Here is a 9,528-nt window from a genome sequence, read left to right on the forward strand (position 1 = left end):
CAGTGTCAATAATTGTATGTCCATAGCAAATTTTTACCGATCGCGCCCGAGCTTACGTTCCAAGTTTTTCGAGCTTTTGAAAATTGAAAATTCTCTGCAAGTATTATACAGCGGTACACAGCCGAACTCTAAAATTACGCTGGTAAAAAGCAACGACGGAGGCAGCAGCCAACGATGGTTTACAAACATGAGTTTACTAAGAAGCTGGGCTGCGGGTTGTCATATACATGCTGCTGCACATAACACTAGCAAGCAAAGTTTCATGTAAGCTCAGACGTAGCAGCTCGCCTGCGTGGCAACTTTTTTCCCTCAATGCATACAGGCGATAAAAATTTCATCCCAAACAGCTTTACATACTTCAAGAAGTTCGCGTGCGTGGAAAAAAGAATTTTTGCATCCCTTTGATCCGATAAACCGGCCGCAGCCACTGCCACTGCTGCTGCTGCTCGGGCGAAGACGATGACGACGACCGAGTTTCACCGTTCTGTGATTAATGGACGACTCTTTGGGCGCCTGTACTCGGAAAGATGGGCACGTATGTAGCCAGAGCGAGAGGGACTTTGACAACCTTGTATACCATGACTTAGCTAGAATAAAAACTGCCTCTTATAAAACTGATAGATACTAAAATACATTCAAACGTGAAAAAATCTTTCAATCTGAGGCCCTGATAAATATTCAATGATTTGAGATTTTCCAATTGTGTTAAATGACTTTTTAACCAGTATATTAAGTAATGTACTCGAGTCGTATGACTAGTTAATTTTCGTGAATATGTGTCGACAATTTTTTTTTAACGTGACAGTCAAAAAGGCAAAGTACATTCAATTCCAGTCATTTTACATAGAAATTCTAATTTCTTAAGGTCTGACGCGTATGGGCAGTGTGCCAAGTGAGAGGGATGCAAATCGTGCACTTTTCACTGGATCAAGGACTCGGGGAAGCACAGAGAGACAGAAAGAGAAACGTGCACGAGCATAGAGAGATGTCTACTACTCCAATGAAATTATAGGACTCGAGCAATAGAAGCCGCAAGTGCATCTTTAGGGTTAGAGAGATGCCTTTGTGCCCCCGTATATAGTCGCTCAGATTCTACTTTTGATTAGTAGCTCTTGCGTACAGACTCGAGCTCTCTCCTAAGGAAAAGCTGTAGAGCAAACTCCGTAAAAGCATTAGATTTAACCTTCCTTGCACGCGTGTAAGGGCAAATGAATTCTTTGGCTCTCCATAGAGAACGAGTAAAAGAAAGAGATCAAAGGTGCTTTTATGTAAAGAATCAACATTTAATTTCTTCACGGGAACAAATTACATGCTACGCGATCATTCGTGTTTTATCGCAAAAAGCTGTTACCTGCTCAACTTTTGGAAATAATATATGATGTGTATGCGTGCAAGTGTGCTGATGGCTGCGCTATATATAAGGGCTAGCCAATGCATTATTCAGACTTTTGGTACCCCGGGTGTTAACGTCATCTATTAATTAATAGCGACGCGTTGGCCGGCTCGCGTCGAGCTTTAACGCGCGTTGACAGAGTTCATGCACCCTCTGTTTGCACACGAGAACAACCCGTGAAAAAGCTGCAGTTGTTTATAAAATATAAATCCGTTCTATATCCGAACTTTGTATCGTAGTGGAATAATTTTCAAATTTTGGAGTTACCTTCTGATGCTTCGATAACATTTCGTCGATGATGAATACGGTTTCATGTTGTGCATATCATTTTAAAGTTTATTTGATAAAACATACAAAATTAATGTTTTAGTACGAGATACACCATTTGAATTACGTTCAATTCAAATGATTAGATATCAGAGAATAAAGATAAGAAAACTTGCAACAGAAAAATACAAATACACGTTTTTAGAAATAGAGAGGTGAAAAAGAAAGATAGTGTATAGAATAGATGCGAAGTAGTATTTCTAACTAATAGACTGTAACTTGCGATTCAATGCATTAGATTCAAATTCGGTATCCGATATCCACTATGGCAATTCGATGCCTGCACTTCTTTGCTCCTAACCATAATTTCTAGAGCACACGAACTTAAGATTTAAACTAGAAAATCAGGAAAGTTAGAGTTGACTGAGATTCTTTATATTTCGTGTCACTTTTATTTAAAATAATTATAAAATGATAATTTATCATTGTAATAAGCAGTTAACATTAAACAGTATACTTTGAAGAGTTTGAAGATTAAATCCATGCCCACTAAAAATAATTTTAAGTAAAAAATGAATTCATGAATGTCAAGGAATCAAAATAAATGATATCAATCTAAATTTAACTTCTTTTCAATTAATATTCTAATATTTTAGATACTTAAATTTTTAATCAGAGTTTTTCCTAATTTATTATTTAGAAAAACAATATCATTCGTTTCTCGGCATAATAGTACTTACATGTATCATCAGAGAATTAATTTAAGTTTATTTATTTACTAATGTAAATATATATGAAACATCAGATGAGGTGTACAACTATAATCATATTGATGTTATTTACACAGAAATTATAAAATTGATCCAACTGTTTACTTCAAATTTCTTCTTTAATTCACTCGTGTCCATATGCTAAGAACGCCAAACAAGAGTTGAGTGATTTTCTTGTGGAAATATTTTGAACAAAATTCTTGTGACAATTGTTAAGTTTTTAAGTAAGTCCGCTAGAAAAATTATTATTACTGAGGATTTCATGAAAACTAATAAAAACTAATTTCAAAATCTTGAATTTATAAAAATCAACAGCACATCTGTTTTGTTTAATTTTCCTTTGAATTAAATTCATTAACGTAGCTCTCAATTTGGCATCAAACAAAATTTAATATTTATTTAAACTTTTTTATTCGGGCATAGAAGAAACAAAAATGGTTTACCAATGTTACAAGATTTTTAAAAATGAAAGCCAATGGAACGAGTCAAAAGAATTAGATTTTCTCCCCGACAACAATAATGATGGATTAATGAATTTTCATAAGGACTTTGACGACAAAGTTAGTTTAAGAGAGAAAGAAAATGAACATTATTTGGATCTTTATTGCGACGTAAATATAAAAGAATGCAATCAATTTTACGACAAATTGGAGAAACAAGTTAATTTAGAAGAACTCAAAGTTATGGATTGCGACGATGAGGAAATGTTTGAAAGCATCAAATTGAATCACACAGAAATACCTACCCATGAAAATCTCAAAGAAAAGAAATCTAAGAAAAATGATGAAACATTGAAAATTGGGATTCAGGTAAAAAAGCGTGAAGCTTTCTCGTGCATCAAGGGTTACAGTTGTAATTTTTGCATCAAAACATTTGCACAAAAAAGCAAATTAATAAAGCATAATAAATCAGCTCATCGAAAAATGAATAAAAAAATTATAAAAATTTGCGTCAGTTCCAAAAACCGTTTCAAAGACAACTTTGAAGGTTAGATGTCTATTGGAAATTGCCAAAGTTTAACAATAATTAAGAGGTTAACACACACTTAAATTAACGTACACTCAAAACGTATATTTTATTTTACTCATCATAAAATATTTCAGTTAATAGCGGTTTCAACGTATTTTAGTAGTACTGTTAATATGATTTTTTGGAATCATAAGATTTAAAACAATACACATTTTACAAGATGTTGGTTATAATTTACTACTGCTAAAATATATCATTTTTTGTTTGTTTTTAGTGATATGTGAATGTAAGAGATTTAATTGCTTACATTTTTTATAAGTAGAAAATTTCCTTTTTCTTGTAATAAAATTTGTTGTAGTTTTATCTGTAATATATGTATCTTTAACTGCATGGAAAAAGCTAAAACTTATCATTCTAAAAATTTAATTTATTGATAAACCTCTAATACATGTAATTTGAGAATATCCTTTTGTATATGCTGTTATTTGTTTTTACCTAATGTTTTTCAATTAATTTTAAAAATTCATGCAAAATGTAAGATAATAATATCTTATGCCAACCCAGTTATAAATAATTCGGTAATATTGTTCTTCTTATAATTTTTTCGACTATTTATTTGACAGTAAAATGATCATTGAATGATCTAAGCGATCTTTTCTCTTAGTTCCTTAACACAATACAAATTAAAATATTCAACAAATCATTCAAGCATCTGCATATGCACGGAAAAGCAGCAGAGAAGCATCAGAGCATTAGCCAAACTCACATCTACAGGAATAATACCTGTGTTTTAGTTCATGTCTATTTATCTACGTTAGATCTCGTGCCACTGACATAACAGCGTACACAAACACGAATGTACGATCAGACACGTGTGCCTGTGGCACCTGATCGTGCAGAGGCATGTATTACGCATTCCAGGCGTACACAATGCAGCGACTCATCTTGTAATGAACGACTCGTGACAGATGCGTCGGCTCAGTCTTTGATGCTCGATACGCATATTATATTATTCGGAAATGCAAGGATATAAGTATACCTTCACAATGCAAATTTTTGAACGTATCGAGTTGAGCATCTAGTCTTAATGCAAACTCTACATCAATATTATTTGAATTTTAATTCAATAAATACTGTTACTTTTTATTATATTTTTTATTATATGTTTACGACGTTATTATAATTTTCCTCGTCTTTTATGTGCGATTTATTGAAAATGTTCATTGCATCTATCAAACTAAACATAAGCACATTTGTTTGATTTAGTTTAAATACTGAATTAATTTCAATTAAAAATTTGTTTCAATTATCTCGTATTTGTTTCCTTCATTCATATAACAATTTATCACCTATCGCAAATGTACGACATTATAATACATGATACATGATAATTGGATTTGAGACGAAAGTTTACAATAGACAATTTACAGAACGTCCTGCGCTGAATTCAGATTCCCATCATCTTCTAACAAATATCTGACTATTTTAAATAGCCATTTGTGGATTTATGCAATCGCCGATTCAGTATTCTAGAGTAAACGTTCCAATAATTTGGCCCTGTATTCTGTATAGTATATTGTTCTGTGCAGTTTGGATCTCTATTCCCAATAAAATTGTACGACGTCTGGAAGATTTTCTATATGAGTACGTAGCTTTCCGAGTACCGCGTTTAGTAATATTTCTTGCCAAAAAAAGGAGGTAAAAATTTTTTTCCTTCAGTTTCCCTCGTATATTTCAAAGTGCCCTCGAGCGTATTACATTTGAAAAACAAACAACCTCAAACACACACACACACATACACACACACTCTCTTGCATATAGACACACATGTGCTTGCACTCGTAGAAAGGAAGAAGACCTAAAGCAAGCTCGGATCTTTCTTTGCTTGTATCTATAGACGGGGGCCATTGATAATTCCGAACCCGAGCTTACAAAATGGTTGCTTTGCAAAACACGAAAAGAGCATCGCTTGCGAATACATACACGCTTCCTTGCGTGCTCTGCGCAAAACCGACAAACTGAGCATACAAAGCCACTCTCTTTCTTTCTCTTTCCTTCTCGAGCTGCATAAAACTTAAAGCTGTTACATACTCGAAGTAGTCCCGGGCTAGTGTATGTGTGTGCGTGCATCCCCCAAAAGAAAAATGAATGTGCGCGAAATCCCTATACATCTGCAGTAGCACACCCGATCTATAGATATCCTCTTATTCTAAAGGATTACAGATGAGACGCGACGGAAAGGGAAAAAAGACCGAGTGAAGTGTACGCCAACTTCGAAGCTTGCGACCGATGGAACAGACAAATCTCAATTTATCCTCGAAACTCTACGAGGCATATACGTATGGAACGAGCTTAGATATCTTATCTGCAATTCGTCAAGATCACGCGTAAGCAACATCCGTTGACACCTAAGCCTCCTTAATATAAAATCGAATAAAGAAAAATTAGAAGATGTCAATTTGTATCTTTAGGACTTTCGGCGAGTACTCGAATAATATATCTATTGGGGCTCTTTTAATTTAAGATTCATTGACGTATTATATATCAAGCTCGGATGATATTAGTTGAGAAAATTTTTTTTCTTAATTAAATGTGATATGAGAATTAATTATTGATTAAATTATTTTGCTTTTCAGATAAATAACTTGTTTGTAAGAAGATACACGAAAGATCCTCAAGCATTTGATTTAAAGGTCAGTTAAATTATTTATTTCTCAATGTTCTTTTTATTTAAGCTTTAAATATTTGTTAGTACAATGTAATTACTCAACTATAAGTTGTAGTTTGTATGATTTACAGGTGAGGCGATTTAAAAATTTTAATTTCACGTCGAAGCTTTTTGCTCTGTAGGAAAATTGGTTACTCTAACGTATACACGTTCTAATCTACATGATGAGCAAAAGTTTCAATTATAACTAACCTATTTACATCCGATTTATAAATAAGTTTTAATAAAAAGGCTCTTATCTTCACCGTATCTCATTCCATCAAAATCCCATTTAAATATATTATTCGATCGAAGCAAGTCAAACAAATGTTAAGTCGGGCTATACTCACTCGCTTTTTAACAAAAAGCTGAATTAGTTTTCTTCTTTGACTCTCGGGGCATTCTCTCGATCCGTATTCAAACTTTGCCAATAAGTACAAGGTATCGGAAAAAAAATATAGTAAAGTTGAATCGTACTCAATGAAGTAAGCTCGTATGTAAAATATCGATTCGTCGAGTAGATAGGTATGGGACGTCTAACCATAATCTCGAGATCAAATAAAATTGACGTAGCGATAGTAACGAACCATGAAAAGACCACAGGATTTTTTATTTTTCAAGCTGTGAGTGGATCCTGCCCATGTCGTTAAGAATTCATCCCTTCTTCGATCCAAAAAGTATCTCTTTCGATTTGAACTTTTTTGCATTTTAACTTTTCCGTTCGTTCGCTGAATATCTAAAATTTCAAGTGAAATTTCAACTTAACACTTTGAAGCATAAATGAAGTTTCGAGAAAATTATTCCATGCGCTCGCGTTGAAAACGAATATTTACTTAAATTTCCTGTAATCTAAGCTTTTCGGATGAAGATGTTGTGCTTATTCAATCAAAAATATAATACATTGAAGATGTAAACTTGCGAGGACTATTCTAGGTTTATGAAGTATTAAAAATAAAAAGGGAAAAAATATGAAGCCATGTTCACATTTCAGAATGACAAATATTAGAAATTATCATTCTGAAATATGAGTATGGCTCAAGTATTTTCCCTTTTTTTTAACAAACTTCCACTTTGTAATTTATATTTTAGAATAATCGAAAAAATGTCCTACAACTGTCAATTTCAATTTTTTTCGGTAAATTTTAATATTGAAATTACTCGAAAGTGAAATTATTTTCGAATGTACGTTCACGGAAAATGAAAAAAATTGACTCTGCCAAATTAAAAACAATTACTTTTTACCCCCAAGTGGAAAAACTGCGAACGTCGATATAAATATTGCAGTCGTGTGTGCAAAATATTTAATGCATATTTTTAATAGCAATTTATATTTGACAGAAAAATGTTCACTGCTGAAAAAACAATTTTTTTTTCGTTATAATCAATTTTTCTATGTCCGCACGCTAGTGACACGATCAATATGGCTGACGGAAGTGAAAATGACCTGGCCACAATCTGCAGATTATTATATGATACATTAGAGCCAATATCAAGCGATAGGGCTCGCATAGGCGGTGTGCAGTGGTTTTGCGTCAGACCACTCTGTAGCCGGCGTGACCACACACTAGCTCGTGCCGCGCTCGATGACGTATAATGTACCGAGCGGCCGCGTATAAGCTGCAGAAGCGTAAAACGAAACAATGAGTGATAAGGTACTCAATTTTCACCGATTGCCATGGCGATACTGGGCTTACAACGGCTAATTGTGTAATAGCATAATTAACTTTTTTGAAGATCGAACGTTTTGATAAATTAACGCAAATAAAAATATGAGAGGATAATTAAAGGGAGTGCAGAGATTTATATTAACTTTTCCATTCATGGATGTGGTTAATATTTCTATCGAGAAGCGATGACGGCACTTAAGACTTTGATATAGAGAGTCTTGGCAAATATCCCAGTTTTTTTTACTTTCAGATACCGCAGTTCGATAAGAATTACGTCGTCAAGCCATATTGAAAATTTTTCACTATTTTATGGGAATTAATATGTTCTATAGTCGTAATTTTTAATATTAAATAAGAAAATTACGCTGCGAGTCGAGAGGTCACGACTAGGAATACATTAAATTATTAATACCGCGGCGCAACGAGTAGCACTCGTACAACATGACACGTTGCTCACTCGTTCTAATAAAAAGTCAGTTACAGAAGGAGTACGTAATAAATGAACACGAGCTCCCATATTGCATCGAGCCCGAGCTCGATGACCATAAAAGTATAACATACCTCCCTTACGTCAGGTTGTTCGCCGAAAAATCATTATAATACCTCATTCGAACCTACGTAGACTATAAAAAAGGCGCGCGCATTGCGTCACGGTGAAATATCTTTCATTGCCCAAATGAGACTGCTACAGGATCGTCGGATATTACAGCCCCGGACCGAACGATCTTCCGATTCATCGCATAAAAAAATGTAATCTATGTACCTTATATGCGACACAATAATATGACTGCAGTGCATATAGTATAGGTCCCAGCGATAATGCAGTATAGGTATCCAGCGATGTCGTTGCATATAAAAGCGCACGTGAGTGTGTGCAAGGAACTGGAGGTGGGGCCCCTTCCCTGGGAAATTCACACGCGGAGCTATACTTCGTGATCCAGTCGACGCGCGCGCGAACGACGAGCGAAAGTGAGTAGAAAGTGTGGCGGCGGCTGCAGTGTGTATACATGTGCATAGCATACAATATATATGCACTGCAGACACAGAGAGAGTATCCGCATGCAGTTAATCAAAGTCAGAGCGCGTCTCGCTCGCTCGCTCGCGCCAGTTTTGCGGTGTGGATTTAATGGTGTGTTTATTATGTTATGTATTTAGCTCTTCTCTCGCGCGCGCAGACGTCGGTGCAGCCGAAGAGATCTCTCTCTCATCCTAGCTACAGCTCTTGGGAGTAGCTCTCAAGGAGGAAGCAGCATAATTATCCGGCATGAGTCCTGCCTTTATTCATCGTCGGTTAATTTTATTTTTTATTTTTCGTCCTTCCGCTTATTGATATATATTATATATTCTCTGTAGACGGGCTAATGGCGCCTTAAAACTTTTACTTTGGTGCCTTTTACGAGTCCAGCGTACGGCTCGCACTTTTTGCCTCGTCCTTTGTTTCGTTTGTGCAGCTGATCAGCTGCTTTTTACCGCGCACTTATTATTATAACCGCCGCAGCACGCCGATTCTTCTAACGAACAAATTGTTGGCTTTTCAATGATATAATTGACGCGGTTGCGGTGCGCGCGCTCCAAAGATTTTGCGCACTCGCATAATTTTACTCCTTTTTTCTGCACGTTTTCTCGCGCGCAGCAATATTACGTATTAGATACAACGCGCCGCGGCACGCGAGCTTTTCAATGTTCCAGGAGAAATTTAGCTCGAGAGCGCCTTTACATCAATTTCGATACGCTATTACTAACAACGAGTTACGT

At 35.3% G+C, this 9,528-nt stretch overlaps 1 protein-coding gene across 2 annotated transcripts; it reads left to right on the forward strand.

The window, feature by feature from the left end:
- The first annotated feature begins 2,488 nt into the window (after positions 1–2,488).
- On the forward strand, positions 2,489–3,861 carry LOC106657407. 2 transcript variants are annotated; one of them, XM_014378936.2, is made up of 2 exons: positions 2,489–2,654; positions 2,857–3,861. In XM_014378936.2, the coding sequence occupies exon 2, from the start codon at positions 2,865–2,867 to the stop codon at positions 3,420–3,422; it is 558 nt and encodes a 185-aa protein (XP_014234422.1). In that variant the 5' UTR covers positions 2,489–2,654; positions 2,857–2,864; the 3' UTR covers positions 3,423–3,861. The 2 variants fall into 2 exon arrangements, with proteins under 2 accessions (XP_014234422.1, XP_014234421.1); XM_014378935.2 differs by having other exon boundaries at positions 2,491–2,654; positions 2,854–3,861.
- Positions 3,862–9,528: the final 5,667 nt, after the last annotated feature.

Source organism: Trichogramma pretiosum, unplaced genomic scaffold, assembly GCF_000599845.2.
Source record: "Trichogramma pretiosum strain Unisexual culture from Peru unplaced genomic scaffold, Tpre_2.0 scaffold15, whole genome shotgun sequence".
In the NCBI taxonomy this organism is placed as follows: Eukaryota; Metazoa; Arthropoda; class Insecta; order Hymenoptera; family Trichogrammatidae; genus Trichogramma; species Trichogramma pretiosum.

Excerpts from the sequence above, each read along its gene's own strand:
- LOC106657407 (XM_014378936.2), top strand. The coding sequence starts at position 2,865 with ATGGTTTACCAATGTTACAAGATTTTTAAAAATGAAAGCCAATGGAAC.